A 13877-nucleotide genomic window follows, 5' to 3' on the forward strand; every position below is an offset into this window, starting at 1 on the left:
GCGTTCGCCGCTGCGGGAAGGAGAGGCGGGGGAGTACGACCACTCGGTTGCGCTCGAGCGGAAACAGGCCGAAAGTCGGCGGTAAGCGGTGTTCCGACGAAATATTGTCCACTCCGCACTCCTTCGGAAGTCAGAACAAACAATAAAAATAAAGGCGATCGGGTGCTAGCAAGAACCGGCGAGCAAATAAGGTGACGCGGAGCGGAGCGCCGGCAACAATTCCGCCTATCCCGCACAAGTCAAATAGTTTTCGAGGTATGTCTTTTTTTGGAATTCAACGCTTACGAGTATAGACAGCCGCTCCAAGCGAGAGAGGTTTGGCACGGTCGAATTTACGAGCCGTAGACGAGGGGCGGTAACGGGTATATATACTGTCGGCCTCCTCAGTAGGGACACTTCGCAACCACCTTCACCTCCGACATCGTCAGCTACTTTCCTGCCACAAGGACTCGCACCATGAAGGCTACGGTAAGACCACTGCCCGCATAACTGTGAATACCCGCCTGGTTTAATGAGCTCATTGTGGCTTTTACAAAAACCAGTAGGCCGCCAATGAGCAGCCGTGAATTCCCCGCTCTGAGTGCCATACGGTCATTCTAGACATCATAATCAAATTTTCTGGCATACTCTGTAAACGCTAAGGTGAATTTAACAACTGACCTTTTGTGCGCACAAAAAAACTATTTGGGGCCAAAGGATCACAGTCGTATGACATTCAGATCTTCTACTATAGACAACCGCTTATATGAAGCCAGGAAGGTGTCCTATACCAGCATCTACTCGTGCCTTAATTTTTTTAAATATTCCGCGCATTACCAGAGATATGTGAAGGCGATATCAGGTCAATATTGATCTGAAATCTCGTGCTTCGAATCAATACTGCTGTATGAACGGATCTTCGGAGGTTTGTTATAAATTCTTCTTGCCAGGAAATTAGGGTCTCCACCTGTTCATAAGGTATTTAACGCCGACAGCGTATCTCCACTGCAATTTTACAATGAAAACAACCAAGTGACTATCTATACCTACCTTAACCGTGGCAATCCAAACCCTTTGTTGCCGCAGCGGCGCTAACAACACTTGACTGCGTGTTTCTTTCAGCTCGTTCTCTTCTCCCTCGCAATGGTGATTGCTGGCGCTCTGGCCGGATATGGCTACGGTGGCTATGGAGGCTACGGTGGTTATGGTGGATACGGCCTCGGCTACGGCGGCTACGGTGGATACGGCCTCGGCTACCGTGGCTACGGCGGATATGGCCACGGCTACGGTGGCTACGGCGGATATGGCCTTGGCTATGGTGGTTATGGAGGCTATGGTGGATACGGCGGCTATGGTGGCTACGGTGGATACGGCGGGTACGGCCATGGTTTCTACGGTTAAGGAACGTTAGCATTGCCCTATTTAAATAAAGCATTTGTAAATATATTATCGGTTTGTAAAGCCCTTGCACCACTCAGGCAAACGATGTGTGCATACGTCGTTTGTTTAAAAGACGGACTAGCCTACAGCACCTGCCAGTAATAAATGAATTATAAAACAACCATTTTACAAAACTTTCGTCATTTCTTTGTTTGAAAGCCCTGAGCCATAAGAAACTGCTAGTATTTCTTCAGCAACCTCGCAGTAACAATCCAAACATGCATTGAATGACCCAATCAAGCAGCTCAAAAGCATTCGCAGATCACTTTTGGACAACTATGCAGTATACATATTTATCTTTCTCGTTCTTGGGTTAACTTTACGCTCTGCTTTATTTAAACTGCAGTAACGTGTAATTTTCGTTGTTCGATACCCCGCTTCGCAGTAGCGTTCATAACATTTTTATACTTGTTCAGTATCACAAAACAACCGCTTTGCGGCTACTGAAACTGCTCGTCAGGCAAACCTGTGTATGCTCGTAACATTCCGCAAACTCAGTTCTACTCGCAGTTAGTCTCTTTATTGTGGATTGTATACGTAAAATATTGCTTGAAGGGCCCTTCAGTTTATTTATGTTTAAAGCCATTCGCCGTTTTAAACGTTGCTACAAAATCAGGCTAACTCCCCAAGAAGGCTGTACGAGGCCCAAAGTCTCATTTTTCCCTAAACAAGGCAAGGTTTGGTTTCGCTCCCGAAATCCTCCTCCAATCTTGGAGGATAAAATATTCGAATAAGCGTAGATTCCCTTGGAAACATTAACAGCCCCCGGATTCAGGTTATAACTCCAGCGATTCCGCAGACAGTGTTTGTTTCCTTGGCCGTTAAAAAAAACAACGAAGTAACCCAAATTCGATCCACAGAAGCTTCTTCTCGAAGCCATCTACTCCAGGCTTTAAACCAAAATAAATACGCCGAAACCGCTTCTATTCTTCGGGCAGCGAAAGAGCGACTGGGCTGATATGAAAAGGGCCCTGTGGAAATATAGAGCGTACGACAGCGGCATTGTGTATTCATTTCCTGTGGCTATGAGCCTCCCTGAAATGTTCTCTCTACGCATCCTGATTCCCATTATGTCACCGAGGCGACTGAAACGACATCTCCATATTACGGTTTTGTTAAAGCCGATGAGTACTGTAAGCGTTTATCGTGACTATACACAACGATTGACTGCGCCTTATATCCTGAAACGGCTCTGCAAAACGTGTTCCACTGGGAATACTAAACTGATCTCAGTAAAAAAATACTCCTGCATATTTAAAAAGAAACATCCCACGGAAGTAATATGTAATAGTAGCCTGAGCCTTGTCCAAGTACACAGAGCGGAAAAAGTTTCTCGTCGGGCGTGGATGCCGAGTTTACAGCCTTGAAGCATTACCTGGTACTTGGATACGCTTAATAAAACCGATCGGCCGGGTTGCCGCCAAGTATTCTCGAAAGTCAGCCAATCAATCGGTTCAGTTGCTAGCCGAATCTTAATGCGCATTTTATGATCCCTAAGGGGTTCAAGAATGCGTGCACACTAATAAACCATCGCTGAAACAAAATGGCTTCATCCTAAACCTGACTTTATGCGAAGTTTTATGGTACCCACAGCCGTGTATAGAGAATACATCATACCCACTTTTAGCGAAGCACCGTTTAAATACAAGCCAAGTTTCTAAACTGACATTTATATCCTAGAGAAGGCCGTTGGTTAACGGTACTTTTAAATCACACCGTCTCATGCGGCACTGCGTCAGTGTTCTGCTCCTTAGACGAAAACAGAAACGTGAAAAACCGAAGCAAATGACAACAAACACGCACTCGCCGCAATGGCTCAGCGGTATCATATTTAACTACCGAGCATGCCGTCGCGGGTTCAATTTCCGGCAAATATCAACGCGCTGCCTTCTAGTGTTTAAAGCGCACACTTATTTTCGTCTTATTGAGCTTTATACAATGAATAACAATACACAGTGAAGCCTGCGTGTGTCGCTGAGCCTCAACCACAAAGTAGCACTGGGAAGAACAACATAAAATATTATACCCCTCGCGTGTACCCGAGAACATAGACCTCTTTGGAAACAGTCGGCTTTGCTTTTGTGTTCAGTGAGAAAAGCTACATTTTTAAGATTTCTGGTGCAGACAGCTGCTAAACACTTTACATAAAGGTTAAAAATTTACGCCGCGACATCTGAAGTTGAGCGCAATGTCGTTTGACACGAGAATGACACTACGAATTCTGCATCGGATAGAAATCTAAAGAGCACCAGAACCTGTACCAGGGCCTGCACTTGTACCCGTTCGGTACAAGTGGTTCCGAACGGGTCGTTATTGAAGCGCTTCTCGAAGTGGCGGTCCGCTGCCGCGAGGAGTACGCGGCCGCTCATGCCGTTTGCTGACGCTCGCCAACACGTCGACGTTGCATGCTACAGGACGGCGGCCCGTTCTCGTGGCGTTTTCGAGGCTCTCCGCGAGGCTTACCCGTCTTGGCGTGCCATAGCGGCACCTAACAGCATCGGTGCGCATACGCTGCGCTCCTCGAACTCAGCCCGGATGAGCAGCTTCTCCTGGATGGACATTTTGCGGCAATCAGGCTCCCTCAGGGGCGGGGTAAAGCTGGGCAACTCCACGCAACTCTGCTTTCTGTCGGGAAAGGCGTGCTTCTTTACACAACACGTGACGTCACGTGAAGTAAGCTCAGTGTGCGACAAGATCGACGCAAGTGGTAATTCGACAGCAGGTCCGGCCAATTCTTCCTTGGCGGCTGCTTCGCGCAAACTGTTTGAAACACTGAATCCTGGATGTTACGATAGCTTGACATTGGAAAACCTTAAGGACTCCCGCCCCTAGGTGTTTAGAATTTCATGGCAGCTAAACTTATTGTTGGTTGAAATTGTTTTTCTGCAGAATTGGATTGATTGATTGATTGATTGATTGATTGATTGATTGATTGATTGATTGATTGATTGATTGATTGATTGATTGATTGATTGATTGATTGATTGATTGATTGATTGATTGATCTTCTGTGGTGAACCGTTTCATTGAGCCTTTCCCAATCAGCCTGTGTAGACATGTACAACTTTATGTATGCCTGTATTATACATATATACACTTAAGCATCCCCTCCAGAGACGTACATCACCTTTTCTATGGTCACAATGCACTACGAGCGCACTAATCCCGGCATTAACAGTTGTCGCTGTGAAAAAATTCTACGTCAGTGACCACAGAGCTACCATTTCATGATGACAAAAACCAGAAAGGTTTGCATCAATAATACAGACTGCGAGCATTCCTTTATGGAGAGAATGCCGGACGATGGCCGCAGGACTCGGCGGGCCTAATCACGTTTTTGTACATGCTTTAGCAACAACAAAAAATAAAGCGCCGTAGCGCTGCACGGTTCAATGACTACAAAATTAGAGCATCACCTTGAGATCCAAAGATATATTCACAGTACAAACATTTACGAAACTACCTCTTGTCTCGCTTTAAATTGCTAATAAAAAAAATAATCCGGTAAACCCGAAATCATTTCCTAGCCGCAATCACCGCAGGGACGCCACCAAGCGTTTTACTTTTTGTCCGCCTCGCCTAGCGAGGCGTACTGCCTGGCAGGCCGCCAGGCGAAATTTTAACCTTGGAGACAAAGGCAAATGTGCAGCGCAGGCGTGCGCAATGTCCCGACGGCAGTGCGATCCCCCGGGGGCACGAATGGCGACGGAAGCGATAGCTCCGTCTTCCATCCGCTTAGCTGATCTCCGCAAGGCAATTGCGAATGCCGTTTGCCTCCTTGCTTATAACGCATAAGTGGATGCTAGTTGGCGCTACGTAGCTGAGTGGGAAAGCGTGCAAACTTTTAAAAAAAGGACGTGGATGAAAAAAGATAGCAACAAAAGACGAGAGCGCACTGAAAACCCCCATGAGAGCAACGGAGCAGCCATGTGATCAAGGCGTGCAGCAAAAAAAGGGGGGAGGGGTGCAGCAGCAGATGACAGAGATGATGATGATGATGGTTTAGGTTTAATGGCGCAAGGCCAACAAGGGCAAAGAACGCCAAAAAAAAGGGTCTCTGAAGATCACTCAGATGTATAATGAAATACTAAATTATCTCAGTAAAAACAAAATTGAGGCCACTTAAAATTTCTGAAGATGGCTGGTGTATAGGGCCAGGAGGAATATGCAGATTACAGAGATAAGCGGCTGCACTTCTTGACATCTGCTGTCCAAGCCCTCGAGAAAGCTCAGAAGCCTAAGCAAAACGACGGGTGCGACACCTTTAGCATGCCCATTGCACTGACTATGCGACAAATTCATCGAAAAACGGGCATTCTGCTGGCATGCCAAGCAATTGTAAAGTATGCAGCGTCTATTAGTGCAATCCCAGGAATAACGCTAGTTTAGTTAAAAGATGTTGGTTGCACTTAAACACATATAATTGCCTCCATGTAGCTGTTCTCATTCATGTTGTCACGTACAGGACCCTGGGGACACTAAATGTTAGTAAAGAAGTATGAAAACTCCAGTCTCACCTCATTACTTTGTGGGGAGCCTCCAGTGGGTGCTGCCCTGGCCCTCCCAGGAGAAGTAGCTCCGACAATGTGCCCCTCCCTTTCCGCGCCTATTTACTTCGATTGCTTGCCTTTTTCTCGAACTCGAGGATGGCCCCACTTTCGATGACTCGTCTCGAGGCACCCCTGGAAATGAGTCAAGCACCCAAACCAACAAAGTAAGTTGAAATCCGTGTAAGTGAAAATCCGCGCAGTTCTTACACATAAAGCACAAAATGTTCCAACCAGGCAGCTAAACGAATCCGTTAGTACTGAGCGACGCACGTTCTCCTCCAAGGATAACACACTGCACTTGGACGCAGCCACACACGTTCCAAGGAAAGGACGCATGGTGGCTGCACTCATAGACTCAGACTTTCATATGATCACCTGTAGCTCGCTACGTTATTGTACTGTGACAGACGCCGTGGAGCCTGCTGTCACTCTGGCAGCGGCGGAAGGCTTCCAGAGCGGCCGCTCACTTACAATAATTTCCGATTCGCATGAGGCCTGTAGACACTTTCTGAACGGACAAGAAAGTGACCTCACATTCCGTGTACCATTCCAGGCTAAGGGCGCCGTATTCCCACACCCTTGGCACCCACCTAAGATCCAACACAGGATACTGTTGGTCCCGGCGCACTCGGGAATACAAGAAAACATGTATGCAGACAGGGTATCTCGAGGATATACTACAAACCCAGCACCCGACGATTCCGACATCGAAGAACCCACGCCAGTCTCCACGGAATACTGGGCCCCACTGCAATTTTACGGCGGTATCAGGAAAAGATACCCCCCGCCACATGAAACCCTGAAGAGGGCAGAAGCCACCGACTGGAGACAGCTGCAGACAAGCAGGTTTCCAGAATTAAACATGCTGAGCAAAATCTACCTGACTCAATATGCAGACGCATGCCCTTTGGTCAATCAAAAAACCCCACTCTCTAACACACCACATGGGAATGCCAAAGCATAACGCTGCCTCCGAGATCAAAAATTCTAATGCCTGCCAATGGGAGGCACTGCTGGCCAGTGACTGCTGTGCAGACGAATTCGGTCTGATTTAGCGGGCACGCAAAGAAGCATAGGCCGTTGGAGCCAAAGACCAAGGGTACCGCCCCAGCTGACCTGTATGGTGTGAAAATGGCCGGCGGCACCGGACCCCTGCCCAAAAGGGACCCTGCTGCCCGACGGACGACGGCGAAGACGTAGCCGGCCTAATCGCCCCGGCTGAGGCGAAATAAACTTATTCTGTCTGTTTGTTTCTCTCGTGCTCCCTTAACCGATAATTAAGGCAGTGGCCAGTTTTCCCTGTGTAGGAGCCGCCGCATTTGAAGGAAATTTCATACAGACTTCTTTTACGCACTGCCCATACGGAGTGGCACGCTTCTTTGAGCCCCCCGGCTTTTGCCTTGCTGCCATCGTTGTGCATGGGCAAAGCTGGGTAAGCTTGTTTTGGGCCGAAAAAACTCTGTACACCAGTGAAAGAAGCGTCTTGAGCTGTCTAGTGAAATTCTGCACACAGCGCATCTGCACATCTGCGCATTTTAATATTTTCATATCCTATATTATCGCTGCACATCATGGCAATAAAACCAGTTGATAGCTAATGCATGTACTGTCATATTCCTCGTTTCCGGGCATTTTTTTACCGCTTCCACCATGTCGCAAACCCCACAGATGTGACGCTTGGTAGTGGCACGGCTTTATTAATGAATTTAATGTGATACGTAGAATTGCTTATTGGGCTTCGAGAGTGAGAAATGCGGACAGGGCGCCCAGCAGGAAAAATAGCTGGCTCCTGCGCCGCATGTTGCTGTGTGATTAAGGAGACTTCGCAAGACCCTGGTCATTCCCCATTCCATTAGATGTGTAATTACTACAAGGCTTATACTCGCCTCTCGGCGTTGAGTCGCAATTATTTGCGACCTGTCACATACTCTGTACCGAGGAGCCAAGCTTGACTCTCCCCGTCTGTCTGTCGTCTGGCTGGCTGTCGTCTCTCTATTTCTCTGTTCGTTCGTCTGTCGTCTGTCCGTTTGTCTGTAGTGCGTGCGTGCGTGCGTGCGTGCGTGCGTGCGTGCAATTTTACGTATCGCTCAAACAAAGTCGGTCTATAGGCTGACTGGAAGGCATCAGATTCGGCTCAGAACAAAAAAAAAATTCCTTTTATGCCGCAAGCTCGCCGTACTAATCTACGTTAAATGTACACGTCGTTATCTCCGAGGAAATCGCCCACGCGGATGTTCGTCGCCGAGGTCTCTGAGGCGTGGCTTCCCAAGCTTTTAATGTATGCAGGCAATCAAACTTTTTCGTGCCCTGAATAGACCTTCTCTACTCCGCGTTTTACTGCACCAACATCGAAAAGAACGCCGAAGGGAATATTCCATGTTTTTAATAGAATGCAGGTTTTGTAGTTCAGATCACCTAACCATTTAATTCATCGCACCGGCGAACAGCACAACCGCGTGACTCATCCAATGGGGTCTTTCGAGCGCATTCTGAACTAGCCCTACTATAATCCCATACTAAAAATATATGCTTCCATCTTTCCGCCACCCCACCATATGTCACGATGCCTCCACCCCAATTACAACTGGTGGTAATTTCCTGAGTTCGAAAAGTTAGAAACTTCCAGGTAGTGACGTCAACAAGTGACGTCACCGGATCATTCCCAATAGGTCGTGAAAGGAAAATGGTCGCTTTGCATGATTTTATATTTATACAAAGCGTTTACATCTGCGTAAAAAGTTCAGGACAAGCGCGAACCTCCTAATTTCTTTGTAAAGGGACTTACCACTGTTTACAACTAACTTTAATACGCCTGTCAACACACAAATACTGCCGGCGCGAAGAGTCTGCCACCGGCATGAAGGGAAGAATTTCGGGTGGGCTACATTAAAGCAGTCGTGATGATTCCGCGTTGCGAAATATGAATAAATTGATGTTTACAAAAAAACTTTCGCGCCACCGCTGCGCATGAACTCAGTTCAGTTCTCGCTGCACTGAGCTATGGGTCCGCTTACGCAGCCTCAATTCATCGTCGTTGGAGCCCCCATATTTCCCACAATCCGGCCCTCCTCCTCAGTGTCACCTGAACCTGACGAACCTAAAGCCGTTCCGTTTTCTGATCTCGATTGATTGGTAGATTGTGGGGTTTAACGCGCCGACGCAACGCAGGCGATGTGGTGCGCCGTAGTGGAGGGCTCCGGATTAATTTTGACCACCTGGGGATCTTTAACGTGCGCCGACATCTCGTACACACGGGCGTTTTGCTTTTCGCTTCCATGAGAAACCATTTTCTGATCTCAACTATCTTGAAGCTTTATTCGTTTCGCACACTCTGTGCATGCAAAACGAATGCTTCACCTGCATTTGCTAATACCTCGGGCAATTATCTACAATAGGCAACTAACGAGCAATCGATAAATGCTGACACAAATTCGGATGACGAACAATCGTGCGTTTTGCAAAGCTTTATTTTTGGACGTTCGACTTCACTGCTGCGTTCTTAGACTATGGCACTGTTCAAAGCTGTGAGTGGCGGGTTTAAGAGAGTATAAGCAGCTATTGGTGGTGCTCAGAGGTATTAAATGTTTAGTTAAATGTGAACAGCTAATAACAATATAATTGACAAATTCTGCATGCGTGGTGAGAAACATTAACAATACGTTTCTTTCGAAGATGTACTTGACCTCAGCACAATATGTATCACAAATTATGCATATCTAAAGGTGCGGATAGATATCATAAAATAATGCCGTAGTACCCAGGTGACACACGCACCGCGTTGATCTTCAGCTTGATTACCATCGGCCCAAACGTTACCCTCACTGAACCTCAAATTCGCACAATGAGGTTAAATCGAACACGTTAGACCTCACTCACTGCCCACTGCCCGTCTAGCTTCACCCTAACGTCACCTCTTCTGATAAGGAATAGGTATATTTTAAAATGAAGTCGCCTTCACGAGGTGTCCGACCTCTGACATAGGGTTCAAATCGCGTGTAATACGCATTAAACTTCTTCGTGGTTTGAGCGTGCATAGTAGCATCGACGCCGTTCGTGTCGTGTACCAGCGGTTATAACCGGGCACCTTAAGTGGCACTTCTTACAGAAAAAGTGTGGCTAACTGTCGGAGATGACGTATGTACCGTCAGGTTCACCCCGTGTTTCGCATGATTGAGTGCTGCTCCAGATATGGAGGTACTCTCAACCGCTTGTGCGGCGACCTATGCAGAGCCCTCGGTGTTGGGCGCAAATGTCCATATATAAATAATACACTATTCTGGTTCAGGGTGTACTAAATCGTTGAAGTGCCGTTCGGCAATGTTGCAGCAGGAAGCCCTTTTTCAATATACTGACAAATAAATTTAAATATCCTTCTGTGATGACCCGTGCACTTGAGTTCTGATGGCGAAGGTTTTCGAACACAAGTCAGCTGAAGAAAAATTACGTGATAATTCCGAAAAATCTTAACATTTACTTTTTTTTTCATTGGTGAGTAGCACAAACAGGAACCACCCAATAAATTCATAACAAAAAAAATTGGCCCAGACAATGTTTCCAAACAAAAAATCGCTGTACTTTAGGCATTGTTTTCGGCAATAATCGATGCCGTGTTAGCCGACACAAAACAGACAACCAGGAATCAATGCACTTTTGGCAGGTTTGGCACAGTTAGAGCCAATCCGGGTCGTTTCGAACAAACATTCAATATAAGGTCGCGGAAATGTCGCAGCTACATTTTCCAGATCCATCGGTGACGAAGCAAGAGGCTAATTTATAAATCAAAACTGGCAGCCTTCCTGGTTGTGTCCCAATAAGGCCGAACGCTCACGATAAATAAGACAGAAATGTAAAAGGGGATTCCCCTTGTGCCTGCACGTGGAAGCAATGATCGTCTCATGAGAGTCTACATCACTACAGGGACGCTTTGCGAGAATAACGGCTGGGCGAGGGGAAAACACGCTTGGGTCATGGTCTCGACCACATGTTTGCGCCACCGATGCTTCGAAGAAACAAACCAATCAGCGGATGATTCGCGAGAAAGAAGAGACACGATTAAAAACAAAGGATGACCATAATAAAAAAGCGCCGCGGCGCGACGCAACGGTTTTTTCCCCGCGCGGCGGCTATTGCAATCGCCAAGCGCGCTGTGTGAAGGCCACGAACGGCTCGCATTTCCATTCCCCGCCGTATTTCCCAGGCGCCGTGGCTTGCTTCTTTTCCTGCACTAACTCACACCAACACATCTCTCTTCCTACTTTACGATCGCTGAATGTCATGAATTAGCCGCGTAAGTATACGTGTGTGTATAGGTGGAGGCCAAGCCCGCTTTGGTGCCTCAGGTTGGTAGTGACTCCGGATCCCGAAAGGGCAGAAGTAGCCTACACATGTTCATGGCACCGTTAGAGTGCTTCGATTTATTTACAGTCAAGCCGTTTAGTAATTTGTTGATTCCGACATTTCACAAAACTTAGTATAACAGGATAAAGAAAACAAATCACCGGCACCGGCAGTATTCGACCCCCTGTCTGGTAGATCTTAGAGTAAGTCCTGTTACCTTCTGATGGAGGCGAAAAGCAAAAACGCCCGTGTGTACGAGATTTCGGCGCACGTTAAAGATCCCCAGGTGGTCAAGATTAATCCGGAGCCCTCCACTGCGGCGCGCCTCATCGCCTGCGCTGCGTCGGCGAGTTAAACCCTACAATCAATCATCAATCAAGTCCTGTTACCCACTAGGCTACGACCGTGAGTTACTAGCTTACTCAATCGGCTGTGACTGTAGGGAGAAATATCACGCCGCCTCCTCGACACAGAACACGCGATAGAGTACAGCTTGCATCTGCGGTCTCCCAGTTTAACTGTGCGCGTTTCATTCGTTCGTTCTGCTTCTTCGATTTGCTTCGTCTTCGCCGTTATAGCAACGAGGATGGAGTAGAGGTCGTTGCAGCAGCCAAGAAGAAGCAAATTGGCTGCAATCGCGGACTTGAACCGTCGTGATGGTCGCGAAGGTTGCGTACATCTTCGCTACCTGCACGCGTTAATGTGAGCTTTCTTCATTTTTTCAGCAAGTTTTGATTTGTTGTGTACCATAGTTCAATAGAAGTGGGACGCTGGGGACGCTGAGCTACCCGATGGTGTTGCACTTTTGTTGTTTTGTTGCTCTCATTTGCGCCGTATATCGCATCCTCTCGTATCAGCACAACCTTGTAGCGAGAGAACTATTCGGTTCACAATAAAAGCAATACATCTAGAGGTGCTGAGTGTTTCTGAGGTTAAAGGGGCACTGACACAAAAATTTTGCATCTTGTTTTTTTTGTTGCGATAAGTAGCTAGTGACCTACTTATAACCTGTAGAAACCTCATTGGCTTCAGCGTGCGACGGTTGTTTAATTAGAGGCATTTGCAATGCGGCCAGTCGCAGTTTCTGTTTCAGCGAGTGCCGCGAAACGATGGATTTTGTGGATTTTGTGTGAACAAAGCTGACCACGTGACCGTCGGAGGGATATCACAGTTACAGAGCAGAGCCGCCGTAGCACTGTCGAATCCGCATCGACGGCAGTTTCTGCGAATGCCCCCACGTACTGATCTCGTGAGGCGCTTAATTAAAAAGCGACCGTGGTCGTGACGCAGGCGCTGCGAGTGCAAATGCTACCGTCGCTAAAGAACGACGCGCGACGCTCGAGACGGTGGGTGGCAAGACGCGCGCTGGGAGCAGCCGGCCGGTCTGCCTACAGGTCCGCCTACAGATGTGTTCGGCTTAGCACTGCGGCGGATATTCGAGTGCCGCTCTCGTAAGCGGTGCAGATGACAATTTTTAATGCAACCCGCCGTCGCATCATTAACTCCTTTCTCATGCAAGCCACCATGGTCGGAACTTGGGGACAATTTCGTGCAGCGGTAACAAGCTATCACTCGAGCTACCTGCGCCGGCCTGGGCCACTTCGCGGCCGTGGCCGCTGCCTGCACAGCGACCGTGCGGCTAGCTCAGTGGGCTTTTCGTGCCTCCGGCGCGTTTTCGCATCCAATGGTAATAAACAGTAATAGAAACAGAGTGCCTGGAATCGCTGTTGAACTTTGGTCGTGGCCAGCTGCCCGATGAGCTGACGAAATCACGGCGCCTCCGCCGCCAACGATCGGGTCGTTCGTTCTCGAGAGCAGAAGCTCCGCCCTCCGGCCCTCCGATTGGAGCGGCGAGCCGGCAGAGCCGGCGAAAAACGCCGGCAGTGCGGAAGCGGCAAACACAAACTCGTGACGTGTTTAGATGTTGTTTATTTACACCATATCCTCGGGATGTCGATTGCGCGTGGTCCTCTGCTGGCTGCTCGGTTGCGTTTCGCACACTTTAAAATTGATTTTAAATATGTTCTAGGCTGTATTCGCCGCTGATATTTTGCAGATGATGTATATGTGTTCCCACCAATCTATCTCCGAAGTTATCTCGCCTTCAAAATTTTGTGTCAGTGCCCCTTTAACAGTAGCTCGGCAAAATAGTGCGACAATTTTTTTTTCAGGAGCGCATTGGGCACCACAACTTTGCGCTCTTGTTGGATAAGGCGGTGCATACCAGTGCCTAAACGCACGCCCTCGTTGAACTCGCTGACCGCTGCGGTTGACAGCCCGCGACGGCGTAGTAGGCCAACCATTAAGAGGTTATTGCGTACGCGATATTGGGGAAATACGGCGCTTGTTTTGTCAAACGAGGATCGCGTGAATGAAACTTCCGCCCTCGCTAAACAGCATACTCTCGTTGGCTTTGTGTTTCATAGGGGATTCGTCCGCAAATGGTGCTCCCACCGACCCAAGCAACTGGCAGATCAAACGACCGTTCTATTGCACCTGAGTTTCATGTCAAAGATGCTACCTTAGTAAGCACGGCAAAAACCCGGTAAGAAAGCACTGTACTCAGCCGAT

The 13877-nt window shown here is 47.9% G+C and overlaps 2 protein-coding genes across 2 annotated transcripts in view; one reads left to right on the forward strand and one right to left on the reverse strand.

The window, feature by feature from the left end:
• Window positions 1-370: 370 nt before the first annotated feature.
• LOC144180351 (uncharacterized) lies at window positions 371-1553 on the forward strand. Its single transcript, XM_077708715.1, has 2 exons — window positions 371-468; window positions 1102-1553. Exons 1-2 carry the CDS (start codon window positions 457-459, stop codon window positions 1378-1380), a joined length of 291 nt encoding a protein of 96 aa, XP_077564841.1. The 5' UTR covers window positions 371-456; the 3' UTR covers window positions 1381-1553.
• A 2171-nt stretch (window positions 1554-3724) lies between these two features.
• LOC144178698 (sulfotransferase 1E1-like) overlaps window positions 3725-13877 on the reverse strand; it is a 326559-nt gene continuing 316406 nt past the window's right edge. The window contains exons 2-3 of the transcript XR_013324051.1: window positions 5937-6101; window positions 3725-3968 (exon numbers count right to left, since the gene is read on the reverse strand). The gene's annotated coding sequence lies outside the window, so the exon portion shown is untranslated. The remainder of the gene's footprint in view (window positions 3969-5936; window positions 6102-13877) is intronic.

Source organism: Haemaphysalis longicornis, unplaced genomic scaffold (assembly GCF_048455015.1).
Source record: "Haemaphysalis longicornis isolate Haplotype H1 unplaced genomic scaffold, Haemaphysalis longicornis Haplotype H1 scaffold_4, whole genome shotgun sequence".
NCBI classification, from domain to species: domain Eukaryota; kingdom Metazoa; phylum Arthropoda; class Arachnida; order Ixodida; family Ixodidae; genus Haemaphysalis; species Haemaphysalis longicornis.